General features: G+C 45.7%; 1 protein-coding gene across 4 annotated transcripts in view; it reads right to left on the bottom strand.

Annotated features, from left to right (window-relative positions):
* COL6A3 (collagen type VI alpha 3 chain) overlaps window positions 1-23,023 on the bottom strand; it is a 57,491-nt gene extending 34,468 nt beyond the window's left edge. Inside the window, exons 1-8 of one of the 4 annotated variants that reach the window (XM_086615462.1) lie at window positions 22,936-23,023; window positions 21,392-22,009; window positions 17,044-17,646; window positions 11,912-12,514; window positions 8,484-9,083; window positions 6,592-7,158; window positions 2,233-2,853; window positions 475-1,074 (exon numbers count right to left, since the gene is read on the bottom strand). In XM_086615462.1, coding sequence (XP_086471588.1) covers window positions 475-1,074; window positions 2,233-2,853; window positions 6,592-7,158; window positions 8,484-9,083; window positions 11,912-12,514; window positions 17,044-17,646; window positions 21,392-22,009; window positions 22,936-23,023 — 4,300 coding nt within the window. The remainder of the gene's footprint in view (window positions 1-474; window positions 1,075-2,232; window positions 2,854-6,591; window positions 7,159-8,483; window positions 9,084-11,911; window positions 12,515-17,043; window positions 17,647-21,391; window positions 22,010-22,935) is intronic. The other 3 variants (XM_086615463.1, XM_086615464.1, XM_086615465.1) reach the window with 3 other exon arrangements.
* Between the last annotated feature and the right edge of the window lie 3,429 nt (window positions 23,024-26,452).

Below are 26,452 nucleotides of genomic sequence, written 5' to 3'. Positions count from 1 at the left end.
TGCTTTGGGGACCCTCTCCAAAAGGGCTTGTGTGCAAGCGTGCCTAATATTCAAAGTCTGCCTAATGTTCAAAGCATGCATTACTCAGAGTCTTATCTGTTTCATTCATTAACACTCTTATCTGGATTTCTCAATGCTTCCAGCTTCATTTTGCCTCAGATCTATCTCTCTTTGTTAGAGAGCTGCTAAATGGGAATAGGCAATTGTACACATTGCAGTATTTGACTTGATAATCAAAATAGGTAATGTATTTAGGTACTCAACTGGAAAATCGTAAGTTATAATGTGTTTAGGTACTTGAGCCGAATTTCCACATATCTAAAAGTTTCCTTCTAAAACTATACACGTGCTCCACCTTTGCTTTAAACTGAGGAAAACCTTGGTTCATAGAGAAAGGATGGAAAGCTATTTACACATTTGGGCAACATTTACTCGAGTAGCAACCCAAAGGCAGCCAATGTTGACAAGCCTTACCTGTGGGGGGTTGCACGTCTCCCAGCAGCCTTCTGATTTGGTCCGCGGTCAGGGTTTCAATAGGAGTCAGAAGCTTCTGCTCGAGGCTAGGCAGTTCTTGGAAGCTGGAGACTTGGAATACATAATCAGGACTAAGAGAAATCTGTACCATCTCCTCAGGTTCCACGTTCTTTGCTACCACCATAGGTGCCACCCCCACTTGTTTGACTTGGAGTGATGGGTACTCTAAGTCATCGTCGGACTTGCGGGAGGAGAGGATGACCAAAAACTGAGGGACGCCTTCCTCTATGCGGCTCCCGGAGGGCCGGGTGAAGATGGTCTTCGCCACAAACTCAAGAGCCTCCCCAACGTTCACCTGCTGGCCACCCTGTGGCCGCAGCCGTCTCACAGCGCTCTGCACCTCATCCTTGGTGGAGTGGGCGTTGAGCAGGAACTCCACGCGGGGATGCTCGCTGAACTGGACCACCGAAATCCGGGTGGTGTCAAAGCCCACGTCCAAGTTGTTCACTATCCTCTCAATGAGATCACGGATGAGGTAGAACTCCTGGGCGGCATAGCGGGAGCCATCAACCATGAACACAACGTCCCTTTTCACACCCGCTGCAGGAAAGAAGGCAGTGGTCAGAAGATGCCTCAGGCATTACTTATGGAGAGCAGCTAAGCTCATCATCTACATCACTGGCCCATGCCTTTGGCCATGGGGAGGAAGCTTATTGTTTTGTTCCCTGTGATATCTCCTGGGAACCCCAGCAGACAGCTCTGGGTTCGGCTCAGAGACAGGACCAGTCTGCTAGGCACATCCCCAGGCAGTGCAAGAACAGCAACTTCCAGAGCAAAGGAAGCAAGAGGGAGCAGGGGAAACTTGGAACAATAATTCCTCGTGGCATCTTCACCAAAGGAAAGGTAGCCTCGTGATTCTCCTTACTCAGGGCAGATTGCCAGGCAGCCTGGGGTTGTTTTACACTCAGTACCACCCATCTTTCCTTGGCTTTGTCCTCTAGGACAGCTTCTATCCTATTATTCTCTCAGCTTCTGGCTTTCCAGGATGATTTTATTCTTCCTAATAAAGTGTTTTCTGCAGTGGTAATTCGGGTCAGAGCCTGAATTATCACTGAGTATCACACTGATAAATAGGGATGGAGGAAAGCAGTCTGGCTCTGAAGGGAAGGAACAGATAGAGTAGGATGGTGGACTTCAAAGGAACTCATTTGGGGTGGGTACCCTTCGTCCCAGGCATACGCTGGGTGTATTTCATTCCAAGTGAGATCAGAAATGGAAGATCTGATCCTTTTCCTGATGCCCGCTTCCAGTTTCCCTTCCCCCAGTGAATGAGCATGGCAAACATAAGACACATCAGTAGGTCTTACATTTAGCAGAAAGCTGACTTTAAATCAAAATGGTATGAAGGTGTCCCTGTGTCATCTAAATGACATGATTTCCATTCCAGGAGGAATAGCATGGACTTAAGATCCATCAAGTTAAAATAAAATTAAGGTCGTAGCATTCACTTTGTGGATCTTCCATGTAGGTACACCATGGACCACCTCGAGGGACTGGGCTTAAAGGTGACTCAGCTGAATCACAGAGCTCCTGCCAACCCTAAGCACGTCAAAAAAATACATCGACAGTGAGACCAAGACGGACTTGGAGTCTTAGCCGTGACCATCTTTGCTTTTCTCAGTTTGTGTTGCAACCATGATGTTACTAAACATCATATTTTGCCGCTGGCTCTTGGTGCAGACACAAACATCTTCTCACCTGGGCTGGGTGATGTAAAAACCAGATCAGGGGCAAGTGACTCTATCTCTTTCTTGGTCAGCCGGATGACTCTGTTCGAGACGACCTGCTGCACTGTATCCAGCTGGCTGAAGTCAGGCACAGAGATAGCGAAATCCGGGAGGAAGGAGATCGTCTGCAGCTCTGTGATGTCAGCATTTCCAATCCCTATGCCAAAGGGCACTGTTCCACTCGTCTTCAGGACCACCGAGGGCCTCCTCACGTCATCCTGGGACCGATCAGCAGTCAGCAGAATCAGGAACTGCGGGACGCCCTCTGCTATCCTGCTACCGCTTGACACCGTGAAGACGTTCTTGATGAGATAGTCGAGGGCTGCTCCGGTGTTCAGAGGAGATCCTCCCATAACTTTCAGCTCCTGGATGGCACTGATGAGATCTGCTTTGTCTTCGTGGGTGTCGAGTAAGAACTCGGGTTGTATAACATTGCTGTACTGCGCGACGGCAACACGGACCTTGTCACGACCAATATCCAGGCTTTCAACAACTCTTTGAACAAAGGTCTTCAGTAGAGGGAAACCTCTTCTAACACCATCTGAGCCATCGATTAGAAACACCACATCCTTCTTCTCACCTCTCTCAACTACTGTTTGAGACAAGTAAAGGAAGGGGGAAGAGTGAGATTTTCTTTTGTAACGATTATTATTCTCCGCATACATTGAACCGAAGGAGTACAAAAGCTCGGGGAGGGGCAAACGAGATGTCAGGACGGGTGGTTCAGTTCCTTTGCCATTGGATGCAATCCCTTGGCGAAGAGGCAGATGGGTGGAAGTCGGTGGAAAAAGCAATGCAACGCGTGCCATGTCTTACCCACCAAGTCATAGAATCATAGACCCATAGGAAATAGGGTGCCAAGGGACTCCGGGTGCCATCTCCTACCTGAGGCTGGGAGAAGCTGTCTGTTCCCAAGGGGACTGGGAAGCTGGCACATGGCTTTGCAATATGCAAAAGGAGTCTGGGGCATCAGGGGTCTTGTGCTCCCAGAGACAACTGAGTTTCTGAACGAAACAGCATACTGCAGAGAGGGTGCTTACAGGGAGATGGTGAAGAGAGGGAGAGAAAAGCTTTTCTGAGGCATCTCTGAACTTAGAATAAATGCTGCTGCACATGTTCAGACAAAATGCAACCAGGGATCAAGTTAGGAAAGCTAAAGCCCTGATAGAATTAAATGTGGCCAGGGACACCAAGGGCAACAAGAAAAGCTTCTATAGGTATGTCAGGGATAAAAGGAGGGCTAGAGAAATGTGGACCTTCTCCAGAACAAAATGGGAGACCTGGCTACCCAGGACATGGAGGAGGCTGAGGTACTCAATGACTTCTTTGCCTCAGTCTTCACTGGCAAGAGCTCTGGGTGCGCTGCCCATGACACAGAAGGCAAAGGCAGGGACTGGGAGAATGAAGAACCGCCCACTGTAGGAGAAGATGAGGTTCAAGACTGTCTCAGGAACCTGAAGGTGCACCAGTCAATGGGACCTGATGAGGTGCATCCATGGGTCCTGAGGGAACTGGCAGATGAAGTTGCTAAACCATTATCCATCATACTTCAGAAGTCATTGCAGTCCAGTGTAATTCCCACTGACTGGAAAATGAGAAACATAACTCCCATGTTAAAATGGGAAAAAGGAAGACCTGGGGAATTACAGGCCAGTCAGTCTCACCTCTGTGCCCAGCAAGATCATGGAGCAGATCCTCCTGGAAACTATGCTAAGGCACATGCAAAAAATAAGAGGTGGTTGGTGACAGCCAACATGGCTTCACTAAGGGCAAATCGTGCCTGACTGAGTTGGCGGCCTTCTACAATAGGGTTACAGCACTGGTGGATAAGAGAAGAGCAACAAATGTCATCTACCTAGATTTGTCCAAAGCAATTGACACTGTCTCACATGACATCCTTGTCTCTAAATTGGAGGCATGGATTTGACAGATGGACCACGTGATGGATAAGGAATTGGCTGGATGGTGCACTCAAAGAGTTGTGGACAACAACTTGATGCCTAAGTAGAGGTCAGTGATGAGTGGTGTTCCTCAGGGGTCAGTACTGGGATCAGCACTGTTTAACATCTTTGTCGGTGACATGGACAGTGGGATCGAGTGCACCCTCAGCAAGTTTGTAGATGACACCAAGCTGTGTGGAGTTGTGGACACGCTGGAGGGAAGGGATGTCATCCAGAGGGACCTGGACAGGCTTGAGGGGTGGGCCTGTGTGAAACTCATGAAGTTCAACAAGGCCAAGTGCAAGGTCCTGCACGTGGGTCAGGGCAATCCCAAGCACAAGTAGAGGGTAAGTGGAGAATGGATTGAGAGCAGACCTGAAGAGAAGGACTTGGGGGTGCTGATGAATGAGAAGCTCAACATGAGCCGGCAATGTGCACTCGCAGCCCAGAAAGCCAACTGTGTTCTGGCGTGCATCCAAAGAAGTGTGGCCAGCAGGGTGAGGGAGGGGATTCTGCCCCTCTACTCTGCTCTCGTGAGACCCCACCTGCAGTGCTGCGTCAGCTCTGGGGTCCCCAGCACAAGAAGGACATGGAGCTGCTGGAGCGAGTCCAGAGGAGGCCGTGAAGATGATCCGAGGGCTGGAGCACCTCTGCTATGAAGACAGGCTGATAGAGTTGGGGCTGTTCAGCCTGGACAAGAGAAGGCTCTGGGGTGATCTTATAGCAGCCTTCCAGTACCTGAAGGGGGTCTACAAGAAAGCTGGAGAGGGACTTTTTAGAAGGGTGTGTAGTGATAGGACAAGGGGCAATGGCTTTAAACTGAAAGAGGGGAGATTTAGATTAGATTTAAGGAAGAAATTTTTTACAGTGAGGGTGATGAGACACTGGAACAGGTTGCCCAGGGAAGTTGTGGATGCCCCATCCCTGGAAGTGTTCAAGGCCAGGTTGGATGAGGCTTTGAGCAACCTGGTGTAGTGGAGAGTGTCCCTGCCTATGGCAGGGGGGTTGGAATTAGATGATCTTTGAGGTCCCTTCCAACCCGAACCTTTCTATGATTCTATTCTATGTTGAGGTAGAAGCTGCACAAATATGGGGAGGGCAATGACTCTGCATGGCAAGGATGAGGTAAGAGATGACCAGGGGACACCATCATTACACTCTGGTCATTTGGAGCAGGCTGACGTTTGAGACAGAGGGGTGAAAAGGTAGAAAACCTGCAAGACCTACAAGGAAAGATTGAATAAACTGGTTATACAGCTGGTGATATGAGGACCAAGGCAAGACGTACATGGCAAGCTTAAAGTAAATGAAAGGCTGTCACACAAAACATGGGAATGAGTCAACATCTGTATCCTTAAGTTGAAAGAGATCTAAAAGGCTTAAACTATGACTAGAAAGACAGAGGTTTGTCATTGAGGACTAACTACCTACAGATAAGGATAAAAGCAATTGAATAGATGGATTATGGAGGCTGGCAAAATCTCCTCTACTGGAGCGTTTTCAGAACAGACTGGACCAATGTCAGCTGGTTCTGGACAAGAAGATCCTGTTGAGGACAAGGGTATGTAGCAGATGGCACTCTGAGATCCCTTCCAGCCCTGTTTCTTTTTTATGTTTCTATGATTCTAAGTCCATCTGCCCAGGACTTTTACAGAGAGATGACGAGGACATTCTTACACTTTTCCCTGTCCCTACCTGCTGTTGGGAGACAGGTTAATTCTCAAATTAACGCTGCTGAAATCACACAGCTGGACATGTATGATTTCCAGTACCACAGTGGTGATTTATAATTGTGGCCATGCGATTCTTTTCATAACATTTTTTTTATTCTTTAATTAATCCATACTCAGCTACTGAGCTTATAATGGTAAGTAATTCAAGAGCATCTATTTTATTGGTGCAGAGGTACAAAATGTAGAAACTGCTGTCATATTCCACAAGAAGTAGCGGAGCAAGAGTGAATCCAGCACGCCGCAGTGCTCCTTACTCCCTGCCACTCCTCCAGAAAAGGGAGGATGGAAAGATAAATCGAGACAAGCCTTCATTTGCTTCTTCTAGCCTTTTCCCAACATTGTACATCAATTTATGCAAGAACTCTGCACCAACGATCCTCTTATTTCAGGTTTATACTATGTTTTACACACTGGTAATGGCACCTACTGCAGCTCTTGCAGCCAAATGAAAAGCTTTTTCCTTATTCATCTTTAAAATTCAGTTTGGACCTTAGTGCTTTGCTGGATCAGCGTCTGAGCAGAGGAAAATCCAAGTACAATAGCAGCTTCTACATAATTGTTTTAAACATCAACAGACCAAACTGCCCCAGTTACCAATTGAGGGAGGCATGTGAGTGGTGTCTTTTGGCCCCTTGGAAGCCCCAGGGGTCCATGTACCTGTTGGCTGAAGCTCGATAGTTTTCAACAGGTTGACTATGTTTGGCTGAAGCTCTGAAATACGAGTGAGGGAGTCGACGGTCAGAATGAATTGTGGGGCATAAACGATCCTTTCCAGCTCTACAGAGTCGGCACTTTTGGCTTTGATAGCAAAGGTCACAACTCCAGCTTGCTTCAGAGCATCTGACGGTTGCTCCACGTCATCGGATGATCTCCCAGCAGCAAGGAGGACCAAAAACTGAGGAACTCCTTCTTCGATCCTGCTTCCAGCTTCCTTCACAAACAGCCTCCTTATCGCTTCATCTAGCGCAGCTCCAATATTCAGTTGCTTCCCAGTTTTTATCCTCATCCTTTTCACTTTGAGAAGCATGTCTTGCTTAGATGGGAGTTCGGCAAAGTCAAATTCAACTTGGATTGTGTCACTGAATTGAGCTACAGCTACTCGTGTGGCATCAGGACCCACGTTCAGGTCAGAAATGACTTTGTGTACAAAGTCCCGGACGGCAGGAAAGCTACCCAAGAGGTTGGCTGAGCCATCAATCAGGAATAAAATATCTTTCTTGCTTTCTAGAATAAATTCACAAATGAAAAGAGGGGAAAAAAAAGATATGAAGGCATTTTTCTTCTTAAACGTCATCCTAGAAACTTCTCTGCAAGTTATCTGGGCTTCAATATGCAAAGCAAGTGATTTTCATTTACCAAAGTATTCAAAGGCTACAGGGCTAAACAGTATCTTTGACATATTTATCTGAGGAGGAAAGGGAAGCAAGGACACCTCTATCCTAAGACTCAATAAATTCAGGCACCAGACAATCATATCATGTATTGCATCACATCATATCAGTCATATCATAAATTGGCTGTTTCAGATTCGGCCAGCAAAGTTTATGCTCTAGCAATAGGCTGATAATACAGACATGAAGTACAACAGCAGTGGAGGGTTGAGGGTTTTTTTTTCCTATTTAAAGGCTCAATAGTTAACAAACAGACATTAGTTCATACATACACGCGCACACAAAGCGGTTTCTCTATTCTCTTGAAGTACTTCTCCCAGTTGCATCACAAGGAGGCATCTAAATCCATAGGTAAGTTATGACTTTGGAAGGAGAAAAATCCTGTTACTTGTTTCTGTTTGCTGCCCTTTCATTCTTATTGAATATCCAAGGCAAAACCAAGCACCTCATATCTGTGTGTCTTCACATCTTTCATATTCATCTTAACAGTCTCCTTCCCATACTAAGCGATCCTGGTTGGTTTTATGTCTTCATATACACGTACACATAGCCACAATGAGGGAATTAGCAAGCAAATACCTGTTTTAAAAGGGTTAAACTTGCCAACAGCTTTTGGGTTTAATGTTGGAGGATAACTTGGCACATCTGGAGTCGAATTCAGCCTCTCTGTCAGCCTGATAAAAACACTTTGGCAGAATGGTTTTGGGGAAGGATTTGGCCACCTGTACCTGGCTAGACCTCTGCTCCCCTGTGCTCTTTGGCACGACGTTAACCATTCCACCCCACTCCTCATGGCCAGAACTGCGTGCTGCCATACCTGAGCTAGTGCAGGTGATGCATTTAAAGGTTGTGACATTATTACAGCAACCAAAAGGCAACACCTGAGTGAGTGACCGGTGGGCATAGACTCACTCAGATTCTCCTTCCGTCCTGACCTGCCGAAAGACTTAAAATTGTGCCATCCTTAAAGCGTGCTAGCAGTGACTTGAACAAAACGAAGGGCTGACTGTGTCAAGCCATGTATTGATGGTTAAGCACAGCGTTAACGCTTTGGTGACTCAGGGCCTTGGACAGATTTGAAGGTGTACATTGGGAACAAACAGTCAAGAGACACAAAATCAACTTAATGCAGTCAACATGAAGGAAGGTAGGTATTACCTGTTGGGGCGAGTGGAACCTCTTCCACACCTCCACTAACATATGTTGTTATAGGCTTATTTAACTCCTGGGGTAAAGCTGCCAGAGCACTGAAATCATCCATAAAATATACCATTCTTGGATTAAAGGCAATCTGTTCAAGTTCTGCCTTATCCGCACTCCTAACTCCAACAGCAAAAGTCAGCACTCCGGCCCGAGCTAATTCATTGGAAACTTGCAAGAAGGGATCGGCAGACCTCCCTGCCGTCACCAGGACTAGGACCTGCGGCACTTGTTCATTTATTCTGCTCCCACCAGCTTCCGTGAAGTGATTCGAAAGCACAAAGTTCAGTGCAGAGCCGGTGTTCAACACTGACCCTCCCTTGGGCCTCAGCTGCCCCATACGTTGAATTATGTCTGATTTGGTTTGGTACGAGTATAGAAAGAACTCGGTTTTAGGAGTGTCGCTAAATTGCACTAAGCCAACTCGGATTTTGTCACTGCCGACATCAAGGTAGTTAACTAGGGTGGCAACAAAGTCACGCACAAAGGGGAAGTTGGCATTTCCGACGTTGAGTGATCCATCCAAAAGAAAGATGATATCCCTTTTGGTTACTTGAACTGCAGTAGAGCACAGAAAATAACATGAGACATCACAGAAAACAAAAATAGATATTTTTTTTCATGCATGCATACAGCATACACTGCACACGCATGTAAACCTTGTTAGGAGGAAGTGTGGAGAAAAAGAGGAGAGAAAGAGTGTGATCAGCACAGCAGTGACAAGGACCTTGCTCTAAATGAGTAAATTGGACAGGGGAGGCAGGGAAGGATTCTGACTTGTTGAAAAGTCTTTTAAATGTCAGGTTTATCAATGGGGCTCAGCCTCCATCACGGCAGATGTTTTCAGCAGCTGGTAATGTCAGAGTTGTATGCTCTGGGCTGGATCCTTTGCCTGGAAAAGGCAACTTCATTGATTTTGGTGGAGCAACACTGAATTACGCCTACAGATGCCTTGCTTATTTGCAAGTCACCATGCATTTATTTGGAGCTTTCCAACGAAGCTTTAGGGAACGTTTCTGCTTTCTGGCACCTGAAGTGTGCTTTTGACACCCAGCGCTATCACCCCCTTATTAAGCAATCCCTGTTGCACAAGGGTGCTCCCATGCATCCCTAGATGTGGAGAACCATGTCCTGTCCTGCAGTGACTGCCATGGTCATGCTGTGCAGCCAGCAGCAGCTGGCCCGCAGCACAGAGTTAAGTTCCACTTGCACGGGAAAACACTTCTGCCAAGTAACCAATTTGGTTGGTATTTTGAGTGGGTATTAAAAATAGCTTTTACTAATAGGTTTAGAGAAGCTGGTCCAGACAAGGCTGCAATGGCTGCCTGAGACACCTGCCTTTTTGATGTCTACATTTGATGCAGAAAACTGCGTTTTGATGTCTGCAGTTACAGACATCCATCTTGTGGGCTATTGAAGGGGGAGAAATTTCCTACTTTTGGCAGCAAACAGCCAGCTCTCAGCTCATTTTTTAAGGTTAAGTCCTTCCCGGGCTGTCTCCCAGCATCTCAGCCCCAAGACACAGATCTGCAATGTTACCCCAAAGGCACCACAGGATCATCCCCCTGTGCTTTTTGCTCTAAATACGTCATGTCCACACGGCAGACCAAATGCCAAAACTTTAAATAAGATCTCAGAGAACTGATGAGTGGGCTCATCTAATGCATCCCCCTTGGGTGCCTTCCTTCAAGTAAGTTATTTGAGAATATATTTGTGCCTGTTGCTAATTCTGTTCGATATCTTTCTCTTTACAGCATTTACCTATGGATATATGGCTATATTCATCCATCTCTCTAGCTTGCCTTGTCCCTGTAAATCTTGCTGTCCTGTATATAAAGTTTATAAATACTGAGATATTAAAACCAAAAAGGAGAAAAGAACTCTTTGGAGTACAGACGTTTTACAGATTGTCTTGGCTTTCTCTATTTTGAATTTTCCCCAGGAAAGTGCCATTCAAGGCCCAGGGCGAGACAACATCTAGTTGAAATGTGACACAGACTGCCTAGTGTCAAAATCTGTTATGTTACTAATAATAGTTGTTCGATGGAGTAGGATATGGTTACTGGCTTATTGTGTGTGTGAGTAGCTGTGAGTACAGTAGAGCAAAAGGACTGGAAAAAAAGAGAAGCTGTATGAATGAGCTTTAAAGAACAAGGAAATATAGGAACATTTTTAATTTACATGGAAAAATAAAAATGTCAGGTTTGGTTGTATAGCCATGCAAAATTGTATTAGCAGGAAACACATTCTGAAAAAAAAAGCTTATTAAATGCTAAGTCCTGTGATATTCATCTTAATTAAGGACAAGTATTTGTAAACTGATTTTAGAGTGTCTGCGCTTCATGCAACTCAGTCACAGGCTTTAATTTTTCAAGGATCCTTTCCATAAAACTCAGTTTCTTTTAAGCTGCGGTTTATGATTTTAATTTACTTGGAGAAACTAGAAGAAAATATGGATGTAGTTTGACATCCACATAAGCCAATGGGAGCTGGATGAAGCCCTGTTTTTCCAATGTCCGTATGCCATGGAACAGAAATGCAAGGTTCAAATATGATCTAGCACAACAATAATTCAAACTCAAGCATCTCTATCAGGAAGAAGTCCTGAGAAATTTGGTATGCGATCTCCATGCAGCTAGAACACCTCCTGAAACGTAAGGGAAACTTCCTCAAAAGGCATGACTAGCGATTGGATTGCTTCCAAAGTCTACTGCTGTCAATGGCAAGATCAAGCAAAAAAAAATCTACTGGCTTCATGGGGCTTTGGATCATCTTCTAAACAGATTAAATTAAAATCAACACTGCCATAGCCTGGTATACCTCTTGGGGCTTGAGCTGAGCAAATGAGAAGAAAACTGTAAATATGTTCTTAAAGGGTGAGTTCCAGTCCAACAGTGTCAAGGCTAGCTTTCTCCGAACATCTCCATGAACAAACTTCTTTATTTTTTTACACTCAGAAGAAACTTCTAAGCTTTCTTGAGCAAATAACCACTACGGATGGTTTTCAAACTGAGGAAGAGATTATAACATGCACAGTGTGTCCTATTCACAGGTTATACAAACCCTAAGAAAGAAAAAGTCTCCACTGAACAATTTCAGTACCTAACTAGTAAAGCACGTCTTTCATGTCCAGGCCTTTAAATGTTGGTGACAAACACTGAATGGGACAAAAGTCTCCTGGAAGGAACGACAAAGCTGTAACAACAAGCACGCTACCAAATTCACCAATCTGTTCATGCACATTTTGCAAATCAAAGAGCAAACATTTAGCTATGCTGAAGCACTTGCTTGATGTTTTTCCCCTGTTATCTCTACACTCATAGAATAGAGTTAACAAACAAACATATAAACCACGTGGCCATAATTAGAACAAGGTAATTAATTACCTGATGGTGGTTCTGGGACAACCAATCCTCCAGAGAGGGTCCGGATAGGTGACAGCACTTCGGGAAGAATGGCTTGCATGAACTGAACGCGGAAGTCATTTGGGTTGAACACAAAATCTCTCTCATGGGCAATTTCTTGAAGTTCTGCCAGGTCGGCGTTTCTTGACCCAATGGCAAGGATCACTATGCGGTTCCTTTTCATCTCCGCTGCAGCTTGGTCAACAGCATCCCCAGACTTACCACCAGTGATGAGCACCAGCATGGGGAGCACCCCTTCCTCCACCCTGCATCCAGCAGCACTGGTGAAGAAATTGTTCCTCACAAAGTCCAGTGCTGAGCCAGTGTTGAGTGCCGTACCACCCATGAGCTTCATTCTCTTCACGTTAGCCATCACATCCTTTCTGGTCTGGTGGGTGTTAAAGTAAAACTCTGGCTTCACAGTGTCTGCATACTGTGCCACCGCAACTTGGATCAGGTCGGGTCCAACCTCCAGCCTTTGGACAATTTTGGCAACGAAATCACGAATTGAATTAAAGGGGCCAGACCCCAAAGCAGTTGAGCCATCTATCAGGAAGACTATATCCTTCTTGTTCACTTCAATAACTGCAAGTAACACATGAACATAATGTTAGTGGAAGCCTTCACCACAGTCTGCACATCAAGTCTACATCAACAGTTCAGCAACATTTTTAGGACTTCTTGTTTGCTTGAAGTACTGTTACTCTCAACATCTTTAAAAGGGTCTTGCTTTCAGAACAGAATTATTTTTTAGGTTCTAGCAGAGAGCTAGTAAGAAATCTGATTCAACGTTTCCCCTTTCTAAACCACAGAAGAGTTGAAGAATTGCAAGAATTGCATCGTTTATAAATCTTAATATAGAATTAACATGTCAAAACAAGAAAAAAAGGCAAACAGTCAGGGGACATCTTGGCACTCAGCTGGCACATGAGATAAAAGCAGCAGGTGATGCTCCCTCTATCTGCAGTGGAGCCATCTGAATCATGCCAGAGCGTGGTTTGGCCTCAGAAGGATTTGGTTCCTGAGCACGATGACACAAGTAAAGAACAGTCTCCACTTACTCAACAATAAAATAAAAATAAAAAAATAAAATGGAAAATAAAACTTATGAGGAGCGGCAGAGGGAGTTGGGGCTGTTTAGCCTGGAGGAGGCTGAGGGGAGACCTGATTACAGCCTACAAATACTTGAGAAGGAATAGTGGGGAGGTAGGGGAAGGGCTCTTTACATTAGTGATGGGTGATAGAACAAGAGGAAATGGGTATAAGCTTAGTCAGGGGAGGTTCAGGTTGGATGTTAGAAAGAATTTCTTCTCTGAAAGGGTTGTCAGCCACTGGAATAGGCTGCCCAGGGCGGTGGTTGAGTCCCCATCCCTGGATGTGTTTAAGAAAAGGGTGGATGAACTGCTTAGGGATATGGTTTAATGGGGGATTAGGGACGGTTGGACTGGATGATCTCTAAGGTCTTTTCCAACCTAGAAATTCTATGAATTCTATGAATTCTATGAACATACCTGGACTTTGGGTCTTCACTTCCTACAACTTATTCCTTATCTAACAAAAAGAAGTTATGATTTTTCTTGGCACAGCTAGCCCAGTCATGGAAGAGTTGAATTATTCCGGTTGCCATGTCTTTAACAAAATGGGTCCCCTAGGTTGTAATCTCTGGAACTTTATTATTGATGATGGCATAGGACACAGAGAGAGTGCAATTAGCTTTCCAGTTCCCTGGCTAAGTTTGAAGGAAGACAGCTAGGGAGGGAAAAAAACCTGTTGTGCAGCACTGGAACCAAAGCACCACCATATTTAATACAGCAAATGTACACCAAAAAAAACCCCAATAAATATTAACAAGGCTGATACCATTATGATAAAAGCATTATACATGATCATCACGGGAGAAAATATCATCTTTTAGACAACCTGACCACATCATTGCTTCCCTGATTTTTGTGCCATCGAAGTGGAAAAGGAAACCTTGTGTTGCTTCCGAGTTATGCTGGAGCATTATGGATCATTGCACTACTTTGGACTTAAGATGTCCTTAAATTGCCTACCCACCTAAGAGCTCCTGAGATGTGGTCAACACTCAAGGTGGCAGGTCCATCACCACCCAAGCTCACTGCTATGCCCAGCACACAGCCTGAGGGAAGAGGAGACTCAGCATCGTCGGGATCTCACACCCTTCGGGGCAAGTGGTAGCAAACACTCTCTTGTCCTGCCTGGATGGAAAAGGGCAGCCCCTCGGCCCATCAGGGCTCCTCTGCATGGAGGCTATTTACTTTGGATTTGAACAAAGAGCAAAGCTTTGGCTGCAGTCCTCCTTGGCCGGACACCAGCTGGCCACAGAAAGCAGTGCTCCCAAAGGCCGGTCTGCGCCAGGTTTCTCATTACAGGTGAGCACCATGAGATTGGGCTACCTCAAGGAGTGATTTAGAGCTGCAGATGACATCTGTGACTCGGCTGCCCCCTCTGCCCTCAAGAAACGTGCCTCCGTCAGCAAACGCGAGCCTTTGCAAAAGCCTCTCGCAGAGCCTTGCTGGAAATAGTTTGATTAAGGATTGATTTGTCAAAATTGGAAGCTTAAGATGGCCCGTTTTGGTGCTGTCAGACACAAAACGATGAGAACCTGCACGAAGCAAATGTGGTGGGACCCAGCTTGAGCCACAGCCTCACATGAGCTGCCAGTGGCTTGCAGTTGACTGCCCAGGCTGTCGAAACGGAGCTACTCACAAAGAAATCCCTTTCCCAGGGCCGTGATTTCCAGCATTTATCCCCGAGCCAGGTTTTTTGTCTCATCAGTCATTCCGAGGAGGAGAGGGCTGAAAACAGGAGACTTTCCAAATGGATAACACGGGCTGAAATCTCTGCTTTGTATCACCCAGGAGAGATGCCCAAAGCACTTCTTTAGTTTGTTGGCAGCTAGATACCCAAAAATGGAAACCCTGAAAACTTTTGACTTTATATAGAAGTTTGTGGGAAACATCAAAGGGGCTTTGCAAAGATGAGAGATGCTGGGAAGGAATATCTCCCTCCGCTGCTCATTCCTGTTGCAGCTCTCAAATCCTGCAGTATGTTTCCTTGGAGAAGAGGAATAGAATAACTGAAACCAAAACCCACAGGAAGAAACAGCCCACGGGGCTGATTTCAATAGACACATTTAAGCAAGGCTGTACACATCTCATAGGGTCTGATCCAGAGCCCAGTAAAGTCGATGGCAAAACTCCCAGGAATTTCAAAGAACTTGGAATCAAAGCATTATATCTTTGACTCTAAAAGTTGGGAATGTCGGAGGGCGTCAGCATTGAACTCAACCCTCCATAGTGCCCTCCTCATTGCCATCTGAGCTATCTTTGGTGAAGCATCTCAACTAATTTAATCATCCAGGCTCCCCCAGTAGCTAAAGGAGAGGAGAGAGGCAGAAAGTCACTTTGAGACATCCATTCATCCCAGGAGAACTAGCGTGCAGTGAAGCAAGGTGACTTCAGTACTTCACAGGAACGCTTGGCACCTTGGTTTAGCATCCCTTTCAGGCTGCGGTGTGCCTGCCAAGCTTTATGCTGCAGACTTCCAAGGCACTGATGTGAATCAAGCAGACCAGTCAAAATCAATTTCCATCAATGCTAGGGAAAGGAAATTCCCTAAAGCTCCTTTGAAAATACCCACTTCTCCATTTAGCACATCCATCTATATGGAATTGCGCAGGCTGGTGCTACTGTAGTGTCTTCTACAAACGAGCTGGCGTTTTAAGTGAAAAATATGCAAGTGCAGATGAAACCAAATGTACCAACGTTTTTAATCTTGCCATTCAAACTGTTAAAAATCAGTGGGGCAGAAAGAGGTTTTCCATTGACTCGCATGGGTCCTGGCACATATATTATAGCTAGACATGCAGACTTCAATATATTTTGCTAAATATGGTTCTCGTGGGGTGCTAGAAGCAAAAGTTCTTTATGTTCTTTCCTGGAATAATCAAGGCAAGGTCATAAAATGATCTTTTAGGCAAATTCCTCCCTTTGATTTGAGCCACAGGATAGCAATCATGTTTAGACATAGATCAGTGAAGACATCTGGAATGCAGCTTTGTATGTCAACATACATCGTGAGTTGAACAGTATGTACAGAACTCCAGACTGGCACTTGGATCCCAAAAGTGGTGTTTGCATGATGTATCCTGGTAATTAAGTGCAACAACTCCAGCCTGGCCTTTTCCCAGGGCCTCTGAAATACGACACGCTGTGTCTTTCATAAAGCCTCTCTATCAGTAAATTTAACTTAGTCGTAAAACCATAAGGTGAGAAACTCCTAACTACCTACTTGCTCCATAAATCCAGATATTTGTTATTCTACTGCACCCAGGCTAATGCTCATCCAGGAACAATGTCAACGGGGACTTTAGAGCAACAATGTGACCTAAGTGGAATATTGACACCTACGTTTTCATTTCCCATGGCCTCATGGAAAGCTGCAAACTTTCTCCACTTATGGATTGGAGGGAAATACATGTCAGCAAGGTAGGGATTTCACTTCAGAAGAATTAAGGGCTGTTTTGCTTTTCAGTTCAACAAGGCAGGAGTTTCATCCTTTTCCCAAGGATAGTACACGGTTTCAGTGAGGTAAGGAATTTTACTGGTTTAGCAAACTGATAACTTCAACTCTGTGAAACAGGGATCCATTTAACATCCCTGTTGGCTTCCCCAGTCAAATTTCATTCTCATGGCACTTTCAACTGACATACAATGTAAGCTCACCCGACATAAATGTTTTCAAAACTGATCGTGCTGCAGTATTAATCCCTGGGGTGCTTAGATATCCCAATAAGGATTGGATGAGCTTTTTTATACTCCGCTTGTGTCCTTTAAAACCCCATGCCCTGCGAGTTATTGACACAAAACCTCACAGTTTTCAAAAGATGACCCACTGGGCAAATGAGTTTCTGCACATCAGCCGCAGGTCTATTTAGTCTTTCCCATTGTTTCTCCATAACCAGACCAGAGAGATGCATTGCAGAATAGAAAATTAAATTTAAAAAAAATATAGATATATTTTTAAAGCGTTCAAAAACTCATTCATTCATTGATTCATCGAAATTCAACAGTCTAGAAAGGCATACATACCTTCAGTCACAATGGTTGGGGCCTCTAACAAAATGAGTCTTTGTGCCACTCCAACAATGTTGGGCAGTAATAATTCTTGAAGAGCATCAAGGTTACGGATATCCAGGGCAGTAAATGCGAAGCTTCCATCAGTAGCAATCTGCTGCAGCTCTGCACTGTCAGCATTCAGGACCCCAATGCTAAATGAAAATATACTAGCTTGCTTGACCGCTAACAAGCCCTCTCGGATATCATCACTAGACTCTCCACCACTTATCAGCACTAAAATCTGAGGCACTGCTTCCTCTATCCTGCTGCCTCCCGCCTGGGTGAAGAGGTTCTCCACCACAAACTCCAGTGCCGCACCGGTGTTCGCTTCCTCGCCACCGCGGAACCTAAGTGCCTTCACGGCATCCAGAACATCCGCTTTTGTGGAGTAGCTGTTCAAAGCGAACTCGGTTCTGGGTTGATCACTATACTGCACCACCCCAATGTGTATCTGCTGAGCTCCAACTCTGAGGCTTTCAATCAAATTTACAAGGAAATCACGTATGGCTTGAAAATTGACACTTCCGATGTTGTTTGATCCGTCAATAAGGAAAATAAGGTCAGCGGACTCTTGAGCTTTAAAAAAAGAAATGCAAAAGGTGAAAGCATTAAAATGGGTGATTACATGCGGTTGTACAGTGTTCTGACATGTTTCTTGGAAAACCAGTAAGAAACACGAAAATGAGAAAACAAAACACATGTTCACTGAGGAGGTGACGTTTGCCTCTTAGTTCTGCATTCTGATTGAATACGAGCTCTCGGCCCCACCCTGGTGGCACCTGCTGCCCTTCAAGAGGCGGCCCGAGCAGATGCAGCCTGAGCTGGTGGCTGCAGTCACACGGGGGTCAATGTTCTTGGCAGGTGAGGAGAAAACTTGGCAAAATACAGTCTTTGGAATTCTAGATCCACTCCATCAATGGCCAGTCCTGTCCAAATATTTAGACAGAGCCAAAAGAAAAAGGTGAGGTTTGGTGATAATTCACCCTGAAGATAGCGGGTGAGGACAGTAATATTCGTAGGAGGTTTTTCCTCATTTGCAGTCTATTTTTTTTCTTTTTTGGGGAGGAAAAATACGCACCATTTACTGGATGCATGGAAAGTTTCAGCCTTTGGTTATTGTTTTTTTCAGGTTTTGGTTATTGTTCTTGCACTGTAACTCTTTTACCAGCTGCCAGCACACACATGATGGTATTTGTCCAGCAAGCTGACCCGCAGAATCGTCAGCCTGTGCCACGCAAAAATCATTTTGTTTTAATTATTTTGCACAAAGATGCATTCATTATCGATAGAGGGGTCAGGTCTGTATTTTTCATATGGACTCTGGATATTCAATCAGGGAATGCAGAATCAGGTTAAAACAGGGTGATGAAATCAGTCATGACACAATTATCCAACTCTACTTGTTGTAACCATATCCAGATGATCGCAAGCATCTGCTGAGAATATACACCCACCAAATACAACTTTTATACGGCATGAACATAGTTGTTGAGGGGGAAGCATTTTTGCTGGTAGACTTACCAAAGCAGACCCAAAATACCCTGGTGTCTGCTTTAATTCCTTTTGCTCAACTGATTTTACCATCAACATCACCAAGAGCTGCATGCATGCAAGAAAGGGGGAAAGAAGACCCCAAAGCATGCTCAGATATTTCCATGCTATTACTCTCCAATCTCGTTAAGAAATCAAATTTCAGACTAGTTGCAAATGAATGACAAGCAACATTTGGAGATCCCACCCAGCTCTCAACTTTTGAAAGCCAAAAGTGAAACCAGTAGCAAAACTGGCACGCAGTTTAGCAAGGCCAAATCTGCGGTCTTTGCTATTAACCGACAGAGTCAATGATTTTTTTTTTTCCTGTTTAGTTGTTTTTATAGTAAATGTTTTCGTACATCACAATACCACCAAGAGATTCAAACAATGCCGCAACTCCAGCGACAAAGGAGGTCTTCAGGGCATCACCGCTTCCCTGGCCAATTCAATGGCTAGTGTTGGCTTGGAGAACATAAGCGTAGTTCAGAATTGCAAAGGGCTCCAGGATTTATTTTTCCATCGAGTTGAAATTTAGGGGTGCTTAGAGCTGTCTTTACTGTGCCATTTTCGTTTGGGATGTACATGTTCTACTTCATCTTATAAATGAAAGGGAAATCTCAGAGCGGTTGTACCCAGCACTGCTTTAGAGACCATGGACATCTTTTTGAGGAACGAGATTTCAGACACCGATGGGTGTCATCACAGCAGCACGGGTCGCTCCCGCCGGAGAGAAAACACGTATGAAACAGATGCGTTGGATAATTTGTCATCACTGTCAAAAAACCTTGTACTTCAGCACACGTTTATGGAACAAGCTGGTGTTGGAGAACAAATAAAAGCATGCTTGTTACACAACTAAGCAAGAAGGGTCAGATGAGACAGACAGCTAAGATTTAACAAATACATCAGGGCAAACTTGGGGCTGACTTTCACACGTACCCTACTCAGCTCTGGGAACTGCCACAGACCAACAGCTTCGCTACTATGTACTGGAAGTACTATGGGACTGGGTTGTTTTTTTTACATTTTTGTTTCAAATTAGGGCTCATCACTAGCATAACATCCATGGAATTTTTATACATTTTTAATGCTACATGGAGTTAGCAGCTGAATAAATGACTCTAGAAACTCTTATGCAAACGGTTAATTGTACCATGCTTTGCACACCGTTGTCATCCAATGCTTAGGCTCTGTAAAATCTTTTCCCACGTTTAATGCTACTCCGTAGATCGCCCATGCACGTCACACAGGGGCAAAAGTACAATAGTAGGATTAGCATAAATTTGTGTTATAAAGGAGGAAGGAAACCCTTGCAAAAGATATCTTTCAGTAGAAACGATCTTGGAAATGCATGATATACATGAAGTAGGAATTCTCCTTTAAAGTTTTTAAAGAAATATCTGTGACTCCAGATGCTTACGTACTATGGGGTTACCTGCTGGCATGCCCCAGAGGAGGACAGTCAGCTGCCAAAGACCAACTCCCCTACTGATTTCAACAGGGAAGCAATGAGGTCCTTCATGGCAAAGACGTCAAACAGCTACTGCAGTGCTGTCAGCAGGTTGGGTATGACATTCCTTTTCTGCATAGATTGACATGATTTTCTTAGAATTGGTGAACCTTGTGTCATCTTTCTGGGGCAGCTGCTTTTCTTCCCTGTGGCTTTCACGTGATCTGGATATTTGCCCTGTCAAGCACTTTGCACAATAAAAACACACGTGAGCACAGCTTTTTGGTGTTGCTCGGTGTCATGCAGTGATGGAGAGCACCCAGGGGGGCTGGCGTGAGGGTTAATCAGGCAAGACAACACAGGGGGATTAATGTTACACTGCCTCATTGTACTGCCGTTGCCTTACATCACCCCACAAGCTATTGACCTTCAGATGGAGTCTCAGGAATAAAAAGAAAGGTTTGATCTCTGGGACTTCTGTTTTGAAACACAACAAAGCTGCTCAGAAAGCCCTTTCCTCGCCGAAATTTCATAAACAGAGAAAGGACGGAGGAAGACTGTCTTATTTTTTTTCTGGGCACATTAGGCCCCTGACTTGCGGTCAGCACAGATCCATTGAAGCCAACGTGGTTTGCAGAGAGGTTTCGGTTACAGGAAGGGTCCAGTGCTCTGGCAGGTGGAAGCCATCATCTTGTAAAAAGGCATTGAGTGGCATCGCGAAAGGGACTCTCCAGCCACACGCCTTCTCCAAGCGATGAGGAGAGAGGCTAAGGGCCAGCTCAAGGATGAGGTTTCAGCAGAGAAGTTCTCCACCAAAACGCTTTTGCTCTCTTCAGCTAAAAATATGACATTCTGGAGTAGCACATTGCCTATCTCCTCTGCTAGCTGCAAGGAGACATTCCACATGGTGTCCCTGCAGCCAGCAGCGACCTTCTTGGTCTCCAGAGGGTTTTTGGACAGGGCCTCAAAGAGTCACTGTCATGGCTGGTGAGTTCATCCCCCTACTTCCTTGCCTTCAGAGTGGATAGGATGGGGCAATTTAATAACTGCAGAGCTCCCTACGTTCGCATTTCCACGCCACGGGCGCAAAAGGACGTCTGCAGCGGGCTGCTGCCCATCCAAGGGCTCCTGTGCTACCTCCTGGCAGCTCTGGCAGGGATGCCAGCTCGGTCTGCAAACGACGGCACGCTCGGTAGCTACAAACACGGGGCCACGCGCTTCAAACCTTTGTTTTTAAACCTCTGAACGTCCATCTCAGTCTTGCCCCTACGAAGGCTTTAAAAAGCGCAATGCCAGCAGACACCGTGCTGATGGGAGCCACCAGCAGTCAGCCATTACCTGTGATGTCTTTAACCAGTCCTTTGGCCCCAGCCTTTTCTGGAGTCATGGATGAACGGACACTCGCCACTAAGTCTCCAACTATGCCGTGGAGAGCGGTAAAATTCTCTAGGTTGAAAAGGTGCGTGTCGAAGGGTTCGCTCGCTATTTCCTTTAAATCCCCTTCCACTGCATCCTGCACGCCGACCGCAAACATGTTTACACGGGCCGATTTAAGGACAGATGATGGCAGAGCCACATCATCCTGGGATCGTCCGTCCGTTAACACTATAACCACCTGGGGGACGCCTTCACTGGCTCTGCTTCCAGCAGCTTTAGTGAGATGGTTCTCGATTAGGTACTCTAATCCTTTTCCAGTCTTGGTGCCTCCCCCCGTGTAAGACATGTTGGCAATATGGGACAGGACGTCTCGGGTAGAGGGGTAGGTGTTTAACTGGAACTCTGTGTGGGGGTTTCCGCTGAACTGGACCAGGGCAAAGCGAAAATCATTTCCTCCCACATCTAAAGCTTTTACAACATCATACAGAAACTCTCGAACGAGTTGGAAATGTTCCTTCCCAATGCTCCAAGAGGAATCCACTAGAAATATTATATCAGCCACGGCAACGGTTTTGACAGCTTTAAAAAAACAGATGGGGGTTTAGGATTTTCTATCGGTCAGCGCAAGCATGCCTCCTCCTCCTCGCCCAAACGACCAACAGCCTCTTTCGCATGGTGAAAGTGAAGCTCAGCTTCCCCTCATCGCCCGCAGCAAAACGAGAAGCACTGGAGAAAACCCAGGCAGCCATCAGCGCCCTGGCACCGCAGGCATTGGGTGACAGGAGGGGACAGCATGCGACCTACCCTTCCCAGGGAGGGGGAAGCGAGATGCTTCTCCTCACCTGGACCCTCACCATACGGCTTTGACCACCAGCCCTGAGCCAGACAAAGACGCCCGCAGCTTCACGTGTGAATTTAGGCTTGCTCAGCTTCTAGCTGCCCGTGGTCTCCTGCACAAATTTTTGCTGACTCAGGGCTTTGCTGGCTCCACAAGAGTGCTCAAGGAAGGGCTGTTTGGTTTAAGCAGCCTGGGTGCTGGCATGAGTTTGCCGTATTTTTCCTGCTGCTAACACCCCTCCTCATGATGCCAGCTCTGGTCCCAAAGGCGCCAGCGCCTCCTCTTAAAAAAAAAAAAAAACAAACAGGCTTTCTGCAGATCAGTGGCAATGCTCTTCTCACTTCAAAAAGCCCTCCTACACATGCAAGGTGGACCAAACCACTCCGCCCAGGAGAAAAACCCGCTCGAGACCACCCCGGGTGCACATCCTGCACCCTTGTCCCCAGCAGAGCATCCTCAAAGGCACGCCACCGGCCAGCGACATGCTCGGGAAAGCACCGCGCGCGTTGGCTGAGGTCTGGGTCCGAAAGGACCCTCAGCTGAATGGGAGCTGAAGAGCAGAAGGTAAAACCACCGTGTTCCATCCACATGCGTGTTAAAAACCAGATGGCACAACTAGCGGCACGTTTGCGCGGGGGTGAAGTCGGGTGAAGCAGTCCAGTCTTACCTGCTTGCTGCTGGGCATGAACCAAGCAAAAGCCTGAGAGTAGGAGGCAAAACGTTGCCACGAAGGGCAAATGTCGGTGTTTCCTCATTTTGGTCTTTTATCTGAGTTTTCCTTTAATTCTCTTTGTTTAGAAGCACCCAATGTGAGACCTAAGGGAGAAAAACAGGGAGATTGAGAAACAGCAGCAGTGCTGGCCCGGCGTGGATAAGGCACAAGATACAAAAGCCAAACCACATGGTTTTGCAATGCTTTTGTGGCACTTTGGCAGGAAAAAAATATTTTAATGCTGGATAGAGTCTGCTTCAGAGCAAGACTTTCTTCAGAAGAAGAATCATCAGTCACATAATTGGCATTTAATCACCCCTGTGGACTTAGATGTCTTTCTTCTTGCCTATGTTGTCCCAGGTAATACCTAATACGTAAGAAAATGGCCAGCTGAGGTTTCTACCACCAAACCTCAAAATATATGATGGTCTCTCACCTCTCTTCCTCACCATTTAGCTAAAACATCTTGGCCAACACATTCCCTCTTGCTGTTGCCGTTTCTTATTTTATTTTTTACAAATGCTGTAATAATCATTGACTTGAACGTCCCTCTTTGCCTCAGCTCACCTTTTCGGCTGTCCCAAACATACAAATGGAAATTTAATTACTCCAGACCCAAGTGAGCCACATGATCTGGCTGTACAGCAAAAAGCCCTTGGACTGCCCCAAGCTCACAGCCCAGGCGGTGGAATAGCCTGTGCTGGCTGATCACATTTTGGAAAGGCACCAAGAATAACATTTTATGTGTTGGAGCCAAAAATGTAATTTGTGCAAGTTTCTTATCTGTGATCCACCTGGCAAGCCTTCTGAAACAATGTCTTCTTCGGGAAAGCTGTGTTATCTGTTGTCATAGAGATGGCCGATTTATTACTTAATCTTCATTTCCAAGCCTACAGAGCAGAAACCAGCAAGGCTTGCTTAACTGAGAAAATATCCTCCCAAAAGGGAATGCAGTGATTTAATACTTTTCATTCCCCAGAAGGAGCTCAATTACTCGAATGAGCCAAAAGCGATTCAAATACATCAAGCTACTAACCAGGTCATCATAAAAAAAAAAAAAAAAAAAAAAAAAAAACTCTTATTACCATCCTGGCCAACTCCATCAATCCAGAGAATTATGACCTAAGAGTCATAACAAGAGCCTAAGAGAGCTAGTGGGAAGACTAGCCCCCTCTTTAAGGAAAGCCATGACAGTTACACAGATGGCCATCATCAGGATAGCCGGAAACAGAACCAAGTGCCGGGAATTGGGGAAAATTCGGAAATAAATATCCAAACAGCTGATCCTTCTTCCAGTGAAGAGACAATCCTCAGGGTTATCAGAGGAGGAGCTGGTGGAAAGGAGGGGACGGTGTCTGCTTTGTTTCCCAAAATCCGACGCGACCCTGACACTTCCACTGGCACCCTGAGTGTAAAAGCTGGGCTGGGGTCTGGTCCTCCTTGGGAGAAGGGGTTTCCAGTGTTTGCACTTCCATGTGCTCCAGATGGTATTTATGAATGTCACATAGCATGAGTCAGGCAAAAGTTAGCCTCTATGTTTCCCCCCATGTTTGTATATGGGGATGCCCATGTTTGTATTTGTGGATGCCCCATCCCTGGAGGTGTTCAAGGCCAGGTTGGATGAGGCTTTGGGCAACCTGGTGTAGTGGAGGATTTCCCTGCCCATGGCAGGAGGGTTGGAACTAGATGATCTTTGAGGTCCCTTCCAACCCTAACCATTCTATGATTCTATAGAAGAAGAAGAAGTGGAAATACATTTAATAGGCAGCCAGAGCCAACAGCTAGCATGCAGTATCAACTAAGACATGACAAGTCTTCCCTGTTATTGGCAACTCCTCAATTTATAGAGGCAGCTGCTGCAGCCCAGAGGTAACACCATCATTCATAAATAGCCTAAAAAGTCATCCTTGTTATCTGGCACCCATCCATTCCCCCGGCTATCGGAGTCCAAGCCAAACCTCCCAGTGCCTCCAGTGGGAGCGAACCTGCTCTGCTGGACCGTGTCCCTGATTTACAGCTTGTTCCCAGAAAACCTAGTTTCACCCAAAGGACACTCGAAGGGGGGGAAAGCTGGGCTCTGCGTCCCCATGGGTGCAGGATTAGCCATCTGAAAGGTTCATCCCCTGAAAACAAATGCAGAAAGGTCTGTAGGTCTAAGAGCTGAGGTTTGCTTGTGACAACCACCCATCTAACTCCACTGGAGCATCTTCCCTTTGGGTAGAAGAGGTTTATGGAAGAGCTGCAAGATTTTTGAGATGGGCTTGTCTTGCAGCATCCATCAGGAGTAAAAATGCTGCTAGCAATCAATGAAAAACGTGAAATAAAACGCATACTATGGAAAAACAGCCCATTAAAATAACGTACACCATAAAAGTGCAAGTATTTCTTTTCCAAAACGCAGGAAGTTACGTCATTGTCCTGTTTATTATCTGCTGGCACCCTATCCCTCTGCAGTCGCAACAGCTGGGAGCAAGCAGAGCATCAAGATAAACTAGTGAAAATTAATGTCTTGCCAGCTAATAAATGACAGAGCTGAAGCAAACATGTGGGTTTTTTTGATTTTAAAGCTGAGCAGCTGCGGAGAGCCTTATGGGGCTGTTTACAGCCATGAAACACAGCAGAGGGAAAAGCAAATCTCCCCGAAATCTACCCTGCCCACAACACCCGCCGTGACCCCCCCACGGTGGTGGGCAACTGGGCTTTACATTGAATGGGATTTCCAAACTCAGTGGCTGATTTACGCCTACATCTTTAGGGCTCCTTTGGCTTGAAACCCCTTGAAGAACTGCCTTGCCCATGTTCAAACAAAGAGACCAGGGAGAGCCAGGGCTGAGCCCACCCCCGTTAGGTGTCTTTGGGTCATGGTTCAGCCCCAGAGCCTTGCAGCAGAGAAACCACCAGCTATATTTTAGGTACGTCCATCCTGGCAAACCCAACTGGCTGAAAGTCACGAGTCAGCCCTTGGGGCAGCATGAGATTAAACCTGGATATCACAGTGTATTAAAACAACACTCAGTCTCAGCTTTGGTTTATTTGCCCTGGCCATCTGGGACATACAATGCCTTTTTCAAGCAATAATAAGTTGGCTGTTCTTTTTAGTCACCTTCTCTTCTGTTTTAGCCTTTAGAAGGCCTCCAGATCTACTTCCAGCTTTCTCTGTTACCTCCATCATGGCGTTTTTAGTTATATGAAAGCAGAGGGACTTGTTCATCAACAAGAGATGAGTTTTAGCATCACACTTCCCTAAAACCATCCTAAAATCACAGGAGCTGAGATTAGTTATCAGAAGAAAAGAAGCAGCAGAGTCTTGCAGGAAGAAGTGACTGATGTCTCTTAGAGACTGATTGACAACTTATGGAAAAGAGGAGCATTTAAGCACAGGTGTTCCTGATCAGGGTTTCTCTTATATTCCCCCCTCCACAGCACCCTTGTTAGTAAAGGAGAAGGAGTTGGGTGCTTCTGGGAAGGGGTG

Source organism: Tauraco erythrolophus, chromosome 8 (assembly GCF_009769465.1).
Source record: "Tauraco erythrolophus isolate bTauEry1 chromosome 8, bTauEry1.pri, whole genome shotgun sequence".
Lineage (NCBI taxonomy): Eukaryota > Metazoa > Chordata > Aves > Musophagiformes > Musophagidae > Tauraco > Tauraco erythrolophus.
The sequence above is the reverse complement of the archived record's forward strand: the minus strand, read 5'-3'. Positions and strand labels throughout refer to the sequence as shown.